General features: G+C 40.4%; 1 protein-coding gene across 3 annotated transcripts in view; it reads left to right on the plus strand.

The window, feature by feature from the left end:
- The window catches only part of LOC121139104 (5-formyltetrahydrofolate cyclo-ligase), a 34109-nt gene that overhangs the window by 641 nt on the left and 19645 nt on the right, over positions 1-13823 (plus strand). The window contains exons 1-2 of one of the 3 annotated variants that reach the window (XM_040742012.1): positions 24-139; positions 3962-4223. In XM_040742012.1, coding sequence (XP_040597946.1) covers positions 4016-4223 — 208 coding nt within the window. In that variant the 5' untranslated portion in view covers positions 24-139; positions 3962-4015. Of the gene's footprint in view, positions 1-23; positions 140-3197; positions 3256-3961; positions 4224-13823 lie in introns of those variants that run through there. The other 2 variants (XM_040742013.1, XM_040742011.1) reach the window with 2 other exon arrangements.

Below are 13823 nucleotides of genomic sequence, written 5' to 3' on the forward strand. Positions count from 1 at the left end.
CGGGGAGTTAAACGCGGGGAAGCTCGGGCTCGGATCCCGTGTCTGCGCAGGCGCACCTCTCCCCCTTGCGCGCGCGTCCTCTAGGGCGCATGCTCGCAGCTCCAGTCTGGCCCGGTAGGGCGGGCGGCAGGCTCTGCAGGTACCCCGGGGCTTCTCCAGCGAGGCTGGGCACGTTTGCTCACTCGAGCCGAGTTATTTTGTTATTGTGAGGAAAGACGTTGCCACGAGCTTTAGTAGACGTGGAGAATATGGAACCACACCAGCACTTTCCGGTTTAGATTTAATTCATTCACATGTGTGTAACACCCAGCAGTAAGCCATTCTGCTGTGTATTGGGTTACAGAGATGACAAAGATGATTGTCACTTCTAAAGGCAGAGGAAGCAAGCGAATGAAAAATTTAGGGTTGGGGATATGGCTCAGTGATAACAACTATCTTTTATTTGTACATATTTAGAACATACACTTAATTTGGGTCTGTTTTTCTACTTTCAAATTGTGTCTTTGTTTTTGAGTTTATCTATGGGTAGATTAATTTTCACGTTGTGAGATAATTGCATTCGCACAGTCACCCCTTGGGTTTCTGCTTCTGAGTTAGGGTTGTTTATCTGGAACTCGTTGCCTTCTTATGTACTTTTTCTTGTCAACTTTTTTAGAGTACATCCTCAAGTTTTTTAAAAGGAAAACACCTATGTGATTGTCAACCTTTATTTTATTTTTTGCATGCATGTATGTGAGTGTCTTTAGAGGTCAGAAGTGGGTGTCAGATCCTTTGAAACTAGATTTAAGGATGTTGTAAGCCCCAGTGTAGGAACTAGAAATTGAACCCAGGTTGTCTGCAAAGAGCATTTAGTGCTCTTAAACTGCTGAACCATCTCTTTAGACCTGACTGTTTAATATATTTTAAAATGTTTTCAATTCCCATTTGACCAGTCAATCGATTTCAAGTTTTTAATTAGTTTTTTCTCATTCTCTTCAACACCTATGACTTCAAATGGAGAGAGTGATTTTATTTATGTATTATATCTTGTGGCTTAGTTACTGTTATACTGCTCTAAAGAGACGCCATAACCAAGGAAACTTATAAAAAGAAGTATTTCATTTGGGTCTTGCTTACAGTTTCCGAGGCTAGCCTGTAATCACCATGGTGGGAAGCATGGAGGCAGTCAGTCACCATGGTGGGAAGCATGGAGGCAGTCAGTCACCATGGTGGGAAGCATGGAGGCAGTCAGGTAGGCATGGTGCTGGAGAAGTCGCTGAGAGCTTACATCTTATCCATAAGATGGAGGGAGGGACGGAAGGAGGGATGGGGACAGAAAGAAAGAGAGATTTTGAACCCTCAAAGCCCACTCTGGGGTCTCTGTGATCATAGAGGTCTGCAGAGTATCAGTGTGAAGCAAGAAGGAAGTCCAGCTCAACACGACTCAGTGGCTGGTGTTAGTTCAAACTTCTAGAGTCTGACACAGGACATTTTAGATGTATTTAAGCACAGCGCATTTTGGAAAAAAAATTTCCTGCTGATAACTCAATCCTGTGTGTACAACAAAACTTAAGACACAGTTACATTGAAATTCTCTCCAAAGTATATGTGTATTCTCCCATAAAGTTGGATTCTGTAGATTGACTATATGTTAAGTGTCTGGGAGAAGATCTGGTATGGTATGGTACAGTTAATGCAAAAGTCCCATTTGTACAGTACATGTGACATCACCACAAAGATAGGCTCTACTGACTGAGAAACCATGGGTCTAGGGAGGATGGCTGAGACAAACGTAAGAATATGGGAGAACCTTGGTAGTCTAGCCACACAGATAGTTCAGAGGTCACTAGGCTACTAACCAAATCCATTGCCAGCCTTCTGGGCAGAAAACAGATGATACATCTCTTCCTTTGAAGAGACAGTCCTTAGTGTTTAACATTCCTGGTTCCCCTAGTGCTTATCTATGAGCACAAGGACTCTGTCCTCTACAGCCCACCCTGAGTGACACTTTCAACGTGAAGGTACACACCTCCTAATCCCTCCTAAATAGTTCCTCATCTGAGGACAACACATTCAGATGTGTGAGCCTGTGATGTCCATTCTCACTCGTACCACCACATCTTGAATTCCAGTTTTCCTTTGGATCGTGCAGGAATTCTTGTTAATTAGATAGTAAAAAGTCTAAACTGATCTTCTATGTCTCTTAACATTTTTTTCCTAATTTGTCTCCCCACTCAGAATTTCCTACTAGATTGTTTTCATTTTGCTTACCATGGTTTTAGTTTCCAATAATTATTTCTTATGTCTCTTACTGCTGCCTTTTTATAGCAGTCTATAAGATGTTTTATCAATTCAGTTCTTGTTTTCAGTTTGTGTGAGAAAACTAATTAGAGTTTAAAAATAATCTCCATTCTTTGTATTATCTGTTTTGTGCTGAATTATTTTTTTCCTCCCATTTGTCATTTTAAAAATCTTTCAGTTTTGTATTTTGGCTTTTCAAAATGGTTGAGAATCATTTATTGGTTATTCATATTTATATCCGTTGGGAATATTGGGCATCACCTGAGGACATTGTATGTGGTAGTGAAGGCTTCCACCACACAATGACGCCCTTGTCTATTAATGAAAGTGTGTTAGCTACAAGCTACAAGATTCCCTCTGTTTTTGTAGACACTGGTTGGAGTTCTAACAGAAGAATGGGCTTGGTCTACCTCCTGTGTTCGTGTTTTAGTGCCACTTTGTCTATAAATACTGTCTCACTGGGACTTAGTCAAATTTCTGCCTTATTGTCTTCTTTTTTATGATGGGTTTCCCTTTTCCTCCCTTTTTAACAAATAGCATGTAAATGGGCTTGAAGGAAGGCAGGTGAATGTATATGCATAGTCTCACACTGAATTCAGCTCTTGCTTTTCTATACTCTGCTTTAAAGAGATTAAGAGAAATAGTCTCATATAGTAAGTGCTGTCAAAGCCTTAGGCCTGCTCCAAATCTGGGTTTCCCCTTTCCATTTGCTTCACTTATGTCCCTAACAGCTTTACAGCGTTTCAGAAACCAGAGGTTGGCTTTCTTCCGTAGCCTGGGTTTGTAAGCTTTGTTTAGCTTATCTCTTCCCTTTGTACTAAGTGTAACTTGGCTTTCTTTACCTGTATCTTTTTCTGCCAGTCATATTTGTAAGCCTCCTTTCTATTATCCTTTTCTTCTTAGCTTGAAGGACAGGGGAGAACAGAAAAGGAATGGAGAAAATAAAGGGAGTTAAGGGCCAACTTCTGAGTCTGGGTAAGTTCCTAGGGTTATGAAGAAACTTAGCCCTTTGCCTGATGAGCGATTCCACTAAATAAGGATTCTTACACCAGGAGCCCCTTGGCCCCACGTCAATGAACTTTGTGAACACCCAGTTGAATGGAATAGTGTTAGTAGAGCTAATAGACTGTAATAGGGCATGTTCTCTATGGGAGCTTGTGGACTGATGCAGAATCCTTCATTTAGGACACATAAGCAGTGACTGGCTCACCTCATACAAACTGAAGTGCTGAGTTGTGTCTCACTCTAATGGAGTAAAGGTTCTGCAGACATCAGGAAGGTTAGGTCTTGGTTGGCCTTACATAGGCAAAATTAATGGGAGAAATACCCAACAATCCAAGGACTGGAAAATTGGTGAGATTCACGTTTCCAAGAGAAAATAACGCAAAAATCCTTAAGTTTCTGATGTGTACTGAAAACTGGGACCACATCTGGAATTCTGGAGCTTTCCTACTTTATGTCTTTTTAATGAGTTTCCATATAGGCAATAGGCCTACCAGAGAGGTAAAGGGATCATTAAATATGCAAATCCTGAAAATGAAAGCCAAGTATCAGGAGGTAGCATTAACTCACTGTATCACTCCGAGAACATTGTGACAAAAGGGAAAAATTGCTAAGAGGAGTTTCTAGTTTATGAAAAATATAGTCTTAAAAATTATAATTGTCATCATTTCCCACTTAGGTGATTGCTCACAGTCGGTATCAAAATTCCAAAAGAATTTCCATCTTTTTGAGCATGCAAGATGAAATTGAGACGGAAGAGATCATCAAGGACATTTTCAAACAAGGCAAAATCTGCTTCATCCCTCGGTACCAGTTCCAGAGCAATCACATGGACATGGTGAGATTAACATCACCTGAAGAGATCTCTTTACTTCCCAAAACATCCTGGAATATTCATCAGCCCGCTGAGGGAGATGTTCGGGAGGAGGCCTTGTCCACTGGTAAGGCATCATTTCTCACCTCAGAACACTTACCTAGATGCAGCCTATTTCATCTGATTTTGGATGCTAAGTGTGGTCAGGCTTGGCTAGTTTGGGAGAATTAATGTCTTTGAATGTTTGGTAATTTCATCAGATATTTTCCTCCACAACACCTTTGTGTATGTGTGTGTAAGACAGGGTCTCACTATGTAGTCAAGTCTGGCTTCTAACTCTCAAACTCCTGCATCTCCAGTGCTGAGCTCATAGGCATACACTACCTCTCTGACTTCTCCCAGATAGTCTCATCTATTTTATGTCATATCTATTGTATGTATAGGAAGATAAGGACTCACACTGTATCTGGGAAGACAGCAATTTTGTACTAATAAAGCATCCCAACTTGTACTATACATCAAATGTAAGTATTAAATAAAAAGATATTGAGTATTGAAAACATTAAAGTTCAGGGGTTGGTCTTGAAAAATGTGCATTCTCAATACTTGTTTATTCATTTTCATCCTCTGCTCTTTATTCACACTTTGTTTGTGTCCTCGGTGGCTTTTGCTCCCATGATACTTGCAAACCAAGTTGCAGTGGAATGAAGTATGACACTGTAGATTCTCTCAGTCGTGGTATGAGACAGAGATCCCTGATGTTGTTGGAGGAAATGTCTGAGCAGGCTGGCTCGTTGTCCGTTACCTCCTAACACCACATCCTCCTGGTGCAGTTTCACTTGCTTCAGCAGTTTAGAATGCAGCGAGTTTGGTGCTAAAGCATCAGTCAAGCTTCACAGGGCCTGAGACCAGCTGACTGGAGCTCAGATTGTCTTTGCCACAGCCTTTGTGGTCTATGCATCTTCCTGGTTGGCTTCTCAGTTTAGAAGGCAGTAAGCTTGTGTGCCCTCGGTTGCAATGACAAGTTCTCAAGCAAAAATGTCACATAAGGCATTCTTGTTTCACATAACAACCCAGCTGGTAAATGAAATAGAGGGGCTGTTTTTTAAATCTTTACTGGATTTAAGGTGACACCTGCCTAGACAATTTGATCAACTGGGAGTCCTTCCATTGAGAACTTACAGTCTGATTAAACCTTAATCAATTTGGCTTAAGCACAACTGGGATAATACTGGTACGGACATTGAAGACTGCACAGAACAACCGGTCTTAAATGTTAGTGTCCTTAGGACTCAGTCTGTCTTTGTTGTGATTCTGTTTGTATCTGTGATGGCTCTGTGTCTACTGTGGCCCATGGCAGCTTGGACTTAGACATCATCTTTTCTGCTGGAAATTCTCTAACAGCCTCAATAAAATTCTGGTCCCAACTCTCATTACCCCTATTGGTCATCTCTGAATTAACCACTCTGGCTAGATACGGAAGCTCAGGCCTGGGTTGTACATGACCATTTCTAACTGATTTTCTTTGTTCAGGGAAAGGACCTGTAGCCACCTTTCCAGCCCTCCTCAGTCACTGAGCTGAATTGTGGGGCTGAGGTGAGAGTGACATGTGCTGTTCTAGAACAAAAGAGAATGGATAAGATAATGTCAAAAGTCAAACTCTGCTATACTATTAGCCATTTCTGAGGTCCCAAAGAACAGACTCTTGCCTATAACTTCTAATGATAGTTTTACTGTTTGAATTTTTTTTGAGACGTCTTAAGAATTCATGTCTATGTAAGAGTACCCAAGACACAACTTAAATAGGTGGCTGCAATGATTTTACAGTGCTCCACTGTGACACTTTACAGTAATTAAAGAGGCCCCATCAAGGGCAAGGTCTTTGACTCTACTCCTCAAGGTTGAGCAGCTCAGTGCTTTGGGTGAGGCAGAATCAGTTCATTGAGTGTAATTCACATTTATTTGTCCCATTTCCTTCTTTACTAGGACTGTGTAGTATCTACAAAATTATGGTGAAAACTGTGGGCATGGCTTTCATCGATGTCTTTGACCAAGTCTTTGTTTGTGTATAATATATATAATATATTATGATATATGATATATATTGAGAACTTTATTATAGAATACTTGCAAGAAAAAAATACCACAAAGTCATGATATCCTTAACAGTAGATCGAAGAAATTTGAATTGTGTCACAAAAAATTTGAAAATGTTCTATCTTATTTATTTATTTATTTGAGATGGTGTGGTGATTTGAAAGAAAGTGGCCCCTAAAGGGAGTGGCACTGTTAGGAGGTGTGACTTTGTTGGAGTAGGTGTGGCCTTGTTGGAGGAAGTGCGTCACTGTAGACGTGGGCTTTGAGATCTCATATATGCTCAGGCCCCACACCCATGTCTCAGTCCATTTTCTGTTGCCTGTGCAAGATGTAGAACTCTCAGCTACCTCTCCAGCACCACATTAGCCTGTGTGCTGCCATGTTCTACCATGATGATTATGGAATAACCTCTGGAAGTATAAGCCTCCTTTATAAGAGTTGCTATGGTCATGGTGTCTCTTCGCAGCAATAGAAACTCCAACTAAGACAGAAGTTACTTCACTGTGCAGCCCAGGCTGGCCTTGAATTCACAATCCACCTGCCTCAGCCTTCAATGGTTATAGACCTACATAGCCATCTGTCTGGTAACTATTTATTAAGCACTTAATCCAATGTTGTCACCTTCCTAATGAAGTTCCTCATGGTGTGTTGACCCCAACCATAGAATTATTTCCATTGCTGCTTCATAATTGTAACTTTGCTATTTTATGAACTGTTATATAAATATCTGATATGCCAACCCTGTGAAAGGGTCATTTGACCCGAAAAGGGGTCACTAACCAATCACAGGCTGAGAATGACTGAATGTCTGTGAGCAGTGTGGTGGAGACCTAGTTCCCATAGTAGTGGCGTTAACTGGCCTGTTGTTCTCACAGAGGCAGGTTTTGCTTGCATGTTGTCATAGTTCCTCTTCTTTGAGCTGTCCTGTTCAGCTTTGTGTTAAACAGCAAGATGTCCCACCACGCCTTAATTCTACATTTCTAAATTTATTCTTTTTAGTGTATTTCTGTTTGTAGCTAGCTTGTGCCCATAAAATTACCCTTGTCTCTCCTTCTTAACCATCCAATTATCAAGTATTACCAGGATTTTCTTTGTAATGTATTTGTATGCAGTGCATGTGTGTGGTATGTGTATATGTGTGTGGACAGGTGTGTGTACCATGTGTTGGAGTAGAAGCCAAGGGAGCATGTTGCATGTCCTGCTCTATTGCTTTCTTGTAATGTGTTTGTATGCTGTGCATGTGTGTGGTATGTGTATATGTGTGTGGACAGGTGTGTGTACCATGTGTAGGAGTAGAAGCCAAGGGAGTGTGTTGCCTGTCCTACTCTATTGCTTCCTTACTGCTTTGCCATGGTCCCTCACTGAGCCTGGAACTAGGCTGGCATCCAGCAAGCGAGGTTTTTAAAGTAATGAAATGTCAGTAAATTAAAGTTTGCCTTCACCTCTGATGATCTTAACAGATACTGAATTCTTTTCCATGGGGTACTGAAGCCTACTGTATATGCTTTTCTTTAAATATTCTTGCAAATGGCACCTTACCTCAACCACATAGCATCACTCTACCTGTGGAAGTCGTTTTCATTGCCTAGAAAATAATTCTAGATTCTATGGCAAGGAAGAAGAAAAGGAGGGTTTTATATTTTCCCCATCCTTAGTTTTGGGGAAGGTCTCTGCCTTCATTCACCTGCTTACCTCAACTGAATGTCACCTTCTTTCTGTGACTGCTGGAGGCTTTCATCTTTCGTTTGTGGGGAGTCTGTATAACCTACCCTAGTCTTGAACTTGCCATATTGTCCAGATTGGCCCTAAACTTATAATCTTGAGCATCAGCTTCCAGAGCTGAGACTGACTGAGAACCACTCTGCCCAGGTCCTGCTCAAATCCTAACCATTGTTGTGGCCTTAACCTTATGGATTTCTGATTCTTTGTTTCTACCTAGAAAACACTTTGATTTCAGGTGTGTACAACTATTCCTTGTTTATGCCATACTGGGGATCAAACTCAGGTCTTGTCTTCATGCATACCAGGCAAGCACTCTTCTAACTGGGCTACCAGCTCAATATTTTTTTAAAAAGAATATTAGTTGTTGTCATGAAGTACTAACTGTATATGGCGTTTATTGAATGATCTCTTCTTCTGGTAGAGTCACAGCTTGGTTTTATTCCTAACATGGTATGATAGGCAAGCAATTAATGATGCCTAGCTCAGTGGTTCTGAACCTTCCTAACTCTTCAACCCTTTAATACAGTTCCTCTTGTGTGGTGATTCCCCCAACCATAAATTATTTTGTTGCTATTTCATAAATATAATTTTCTACTATTATAAGCCATAATATAAATGTCTGATATGTAAAATATCTGATATGTGACCCCTGTGAAGGTATTGTTCAACCTCCAGTTTGAGAACCGCTAGACTAACTCTATAGAACATTGAAACATCTGTGCTTTGTTCAATAGATTTAGTTTCTTAACTTCTTGCTGTGGTCAGTACGCTGAGGGGTTAAGGATGTAGAGGGCCAGGGTCCAGTGGATAGGTGGGCTGGGGAGTAGCAGCGTTGGTAAGGGTGAGGTGAAGGAAGAAAGGACTGGTCAGGGATTAGCTGAGGGAAACACAGGCCTTGAGCATTCAGAGCCAGGGCCAGGGACTATAAGAAATTCCTCATGTGGACAGGGATGTGGAGGGCACAGGTGATGCCCAGCTCTTCTCCCCTCCCCAGGGATCATCCTGTTCTCTCTCTTACTATCTCCTTTGTCCCTTGTTTTTTTTTATCTCCTTATTATCTATGTATTACCTACTGTTTTTACAAATCATTCAAACAGTCAATAGTTTTGTCTTTGTTATTACCTTGATATTAGTCTGTAATTATTTCCTGATTCCTTATTCATTTATTTTCATTCCTCCCTGTATATTAATAAAAAGGTAATAATAGTTAACATTTTGATATAAAATGTTTTTGATCTCATTGTTATCTGATTTATCTTAATAGTATTAAGTGTTTCATTGACACAAACAGTATTGAACATTATTAAATGTCCTAAACATTTTCTTATGTATTCCCCTTGAGTAAGAGAATATTGTCACAAATACTTTAGAACTTTTGGAATTTATTAAAAATTTCTTTGCAGGTTAATATATTTGATTGCTGCAGTCTGGTTAGTAATGGCATTGGAGTATAAAAAACAATAATCTTGTAAAGTACAGTTTAAACATGGAAGGGGCTTATTTATTACATGTTTTTATGCAATGAGAATAGAATTTCAATGGTATGTGATTGTTGACATTGGCCTCTCAGTTTAAGGATGAAGAGAGTGTGGGCTACCATTTTCTTGGCAGCTCTTTCCTACTTGTAAAATGGCTTCTGCAGGTCCAGCCATCATATCTGTAGTGAGCAAGAAGGAAAACAGAGCTGATGGCAAAGAGTGAATGTTAGCTGCCTCTACTGTAAGAAGCTTTTCTGGAAATCCTTACATCTCATTGGCTTTAACTATAACAAACCTAAAAATAAGGGGATTCAGGACTTTTCCCTTATTTATTTATTTTATACAGATTATAGAATGATATTGTGTCAGTAGACAACAGTTCCTATCAGCCAGAGTTCTGTCACTTGCAAAAAACACTGTGTGTTTTGTCTAGGGGACAAAGTAAGCTTTGGAGGAAGTGCGTCACTGTAGACGTGGGCTTTGAGATCTCATATATGCTCAGGCCCCACACCCATGTCTCAGACCATTTTCTGTTGCCTGTGCAAGATGTAGAACTCTCAGCTACCTCTCCAGCACCATTCTGGGCTTATAAATGACATCACCTAAACTGGCAGCAGCCACAGGAGGAAGAAGACACAGCCTTGTTGTGGCTCTGCCTAAGGATTTCTTCTCAGAGATCTCCATTCCAGTGAAGCCAGTATTCTTGACTTCATCACAGATACGATTTAGAGGATGAACAGTTTGAAACAGAGTTGTTGGAGTTTATTAGAAAAGTTTTTAATATACAGTTAAGCACTAATATTGAGAGAGTAGGGTGGAGAGGAAGAAGGGGAAGGAAGTCATAAACAAACAGACTCACTTAGGAAAATGATAACACACCCCCAAGTATGGACATGAACATCCAAATGGAGAGTTGCCCTTAATGTATTAGTATAGCTGTGTAACATTCTGGTGGTTTTTAAAGTTACATTATTCCAGGTCTAGAGAGATGACTTTGTGTTAAGAGCAGGTATTACTCTTGTAGAAGACCTGAGCTCAGTTTCCAGGTTCAGTTTCAGGCAGTTCCAGCTCCAAAGGGTCCAGCTCCCTCTGCTGGCCTACACAGGCATCTGTACTCACATGCACATACCCACACAAAATTAAAAATTGTAAAATAAATCTTTAAAGTTAACTTTTCAGTATTCAAAGAATTTAGAGAGTAAGTAAAGATGTTTTGGTATATTTGGTCCCCTGTCAGAAACTTTTTTTTTCTTTTGTAAATAAAATGGTTTCTGAGGTACAATGAACAGGATTACTGGCTGAAAAGATAAAGGGAAAAGTAGATCCAAAGAGTCAACAGAATTTTTAGCATAGTACTCTCCACGTGTCCATGTCCCCTTAACCTTGCTTCTGCACATTTTCATTAGTGTATTGTTAAATGTATTTTAACCAGTTTATACTTATTACTATTTTATGTGGATTTCCTCCTTTTTATATAAGGGATATATGTACATTCAGCGAGAGGGAGATAAAGTGGTGTGTGTGTGTGTGTGTGTGTTAGTGTTAGTTTTTCGGTTGTGATTACACATGTGCATCACAGCTAGTTATTCTATATTTTAAAGTGATTATTTCTATTTTATAGCAAATCATAGCATCATAGACTCTAATTTTCACATAGGATCAGGAGTCTCTGAAAGAATTTCAAAAATTATTAAATCTTTTTTTTTTTTTTTTTTTTTTTTTTTTGGTTTACGAGACAGGGTTTCTCTGTTTTGGAGGCTGTCGGTCCAGCCTGGCCTCGAACTCACAGAGATCCGCCTGCCTCTGCCTCCCGAGTGCTGGGATTAAAGGCGTGTGCCACCAACGCCCGGCCAAATTATTACAATCCTAAATTACTTCTCAAGTTTGAAAACAAACACTGAAGCTTTGATAGCGTAAGATGTGTATCCTTGCTGAACTGTTTTCAAAGCGAGGTGTGGGAATTATAGTTTTCACGACTGTGTCTTAGATGAATTGCATACTCTTCTCCAAGTCCAGCAGATGTCAGTGTTTCACAGAAGGATTAGTCTGAAGCAGTGACTTTGTTCACTTTTCTACGTCCCTTAGTCATTTAATAGTGCAGTGGGAATCACTCAAGTGGGAGTCAGCTAGAGCCCATCCAAGGCAATCTTCTACATTTCACAGGGAACGGGCCTCTGTGGGAAACCATTCATCAAAGTCGCAAAGTGAACAGTGAAGCCCAGCCAGGTGGTTTTGTTTCTAAGAGTTTCCATGCTCAGAAATTGATTAAAAATAGGTACCAAAATCATGGAAAACAACAATGTAAAATCCAGAATAAAAGCCCCACTTTGCAGGAAAAAGAGACAAATGCTGTTCCATTTGTGTGGGTGTAGAGACAACAGTTCAGTTGGGATGAATAAGATACTAGATTCTTAAACTGTGTAATTAGGTGGAGCCATCTGAAAACAGCTGGTTGAATATGGAATTACTGGATGTGAAAGTGACCTTTGAAAACCATTTTGTTCTTCATCTGATTCTTATGACACCAGTGTTATTACTTGTCTAATACCAGTAGAGTAACTCCCATATTCTCTCTGCACATAGCCTTATCCATTGCATTGAACCAAAATAATGCAAACCATTTAGTTCTACCTGTGTTGAAAACACTATTGAAGGATCTATTATCTTTTACATAAATGCATGGGATAATAGGCAAACTATGGTATTTTCCTTCTGTGTTATGACTAGAAACAAACCAGAGCAAATAAAGGAACACTTACACAAAGTCATAGAAAGGATGATGTCTATTTTAAGGAAATACTTCAACTTCAACCAGCCCACAACATCTTTTCAAAATGTAATTGCCAGGCTCTGGAAGGTTCTTCCTCATGTGATAAGCACCCGCTCTACCCCTGCTGACCCAAATTCCCTGCAGGGGAACTCCTTTAAGCTTCTAAGGTCTTGAAAGTGTCTTTAAAGGAGTCGTTGTCTGGTGGGCTACATGGGGGTACAAGTTACTGGGGTCTGATTACAAACCAGGGATTAGCCAATGAGGACCTTCCCGAGCCTTCCTTCAGAGTGCTCTGGGAATGTGGGAGTGCTATGCAGGTTAATACTACATTTTCCTTAGGAGTGAGTTTGCTTATGTAGGAATATGTTAATGTAGCATTTTTAAATGCCAGGAATGTTTCTAGGCTGTTTCTGTGTAGTCCCCAAGATGCTTCCCACTTGCCTCAGGCTTTCTCCACCTTGCAGTGGAGTTTAGTTTCCTTGGAGATTCAGTTTGGCCTCCCATGGCCACTCATGTTCCCCTGGTTTTCCTGTCAAGCTGCCGTGGACTTCACTGGTTCTCTCTATGGAACTTAGTGGTTTCTTTCCTAGGCACTGGAGGCACTTTTCCACATGGTTGGCATGTACGCCCCGGCTGGCTTGTTTTCCATCACTATGGTCGCCTGACCACATGCCCAGTTCTCCAAATCTATGCTTTTCTTATTTCATTTGGATGTCACAGGCTATTGCTGTCCCTAGTCCAGATCCCTGAAAGTGCTTTTCTTCTAGCACCTCCGTCCTTAATGTCATCTCCTGGACTTAACCCCTTTGCCAATGGGATACTATTATCTGCTTTCTGTTTATTGCCTTGGCACCTACACTGCTCCATCCTAGTATAGTTTAGGTGTTTCCTTACAGTCAACTTCTTGGGTGTGTTTTTAGCGGAGCAAGTTGTTAGCCCTTATTGGTATATATCTTTCCCATGCTCTTTGTAGTTCCTTGGGCAGAGCTGACTTTATATTTATCGAGTTAATAATGGCTGTTTATTGACTTGATTCCATTGAATTTCTGATAGAACATAAAGCTTTGAGAATTGTTTTTTTCTGCTTCCCCCTTCCTGTCAAGCTAGTTTTAGGGTACATTATGGGTTTCAAGATAGAGTTTTTTACCCACCAGACAAAGACATAGTGAAGCAGAAAAGCAAGGCTAGTTGGAGTGAAAAAAAATCACCCCAATTCAGACCCAGGTGATACTGTTTCATAGCCTTATCTTACTTTAACTTAGGTTTTGTAGCAGGAGAAGTCGTTCTGGTGGCACACGACTCACATCAGGTGAGCTATAAGGCTTCCTCTACTGTAAGTCTAGTTACATTTGCTGAGCCAGAGAGACTGCTGGGCTTTCAAGTGTCTGTTAAGCACTTGGGTAAAACAAGTGATGGAAGCCAGTTTCTATTTTTTGCTAAAGTCTTGAGGCTGAAGAAATGGGCAGGTCTATAACTAGTTAGGATAATGACTTTGTATGTTGATCATGTACAAAGTAAGATAGACAGCAAGAAGTTCAAAGACACTCTTACCCTACAGCTGGAAGAGATGTTCTTCATTACTCTGGAGCGGTGGTTTCTCAACCTTCCTAATGCTTCGAGCCTTTAGTACAGTTCCTCGTGTTCTGGTGACCTCCAACCA

The sequence above is a fragment of the Mesocricetus auratus genome, unplaced genomic scaffold (assembly GCF_017639785.1).
Source record: "Mesocricetus auratus isolate SY011 unplaced genomic scaffold, BCM_Maur_2.0 Super-Scaffold_6731, whole genome shotgun sequence".
In the NCBI taxonomy this organism is placed as follows: Eukaryota; Metazoa; Chordata; class Mammalia; order Rodentia; family Cricetidae; genus Mesocricetus; species Mesocricetus auratus.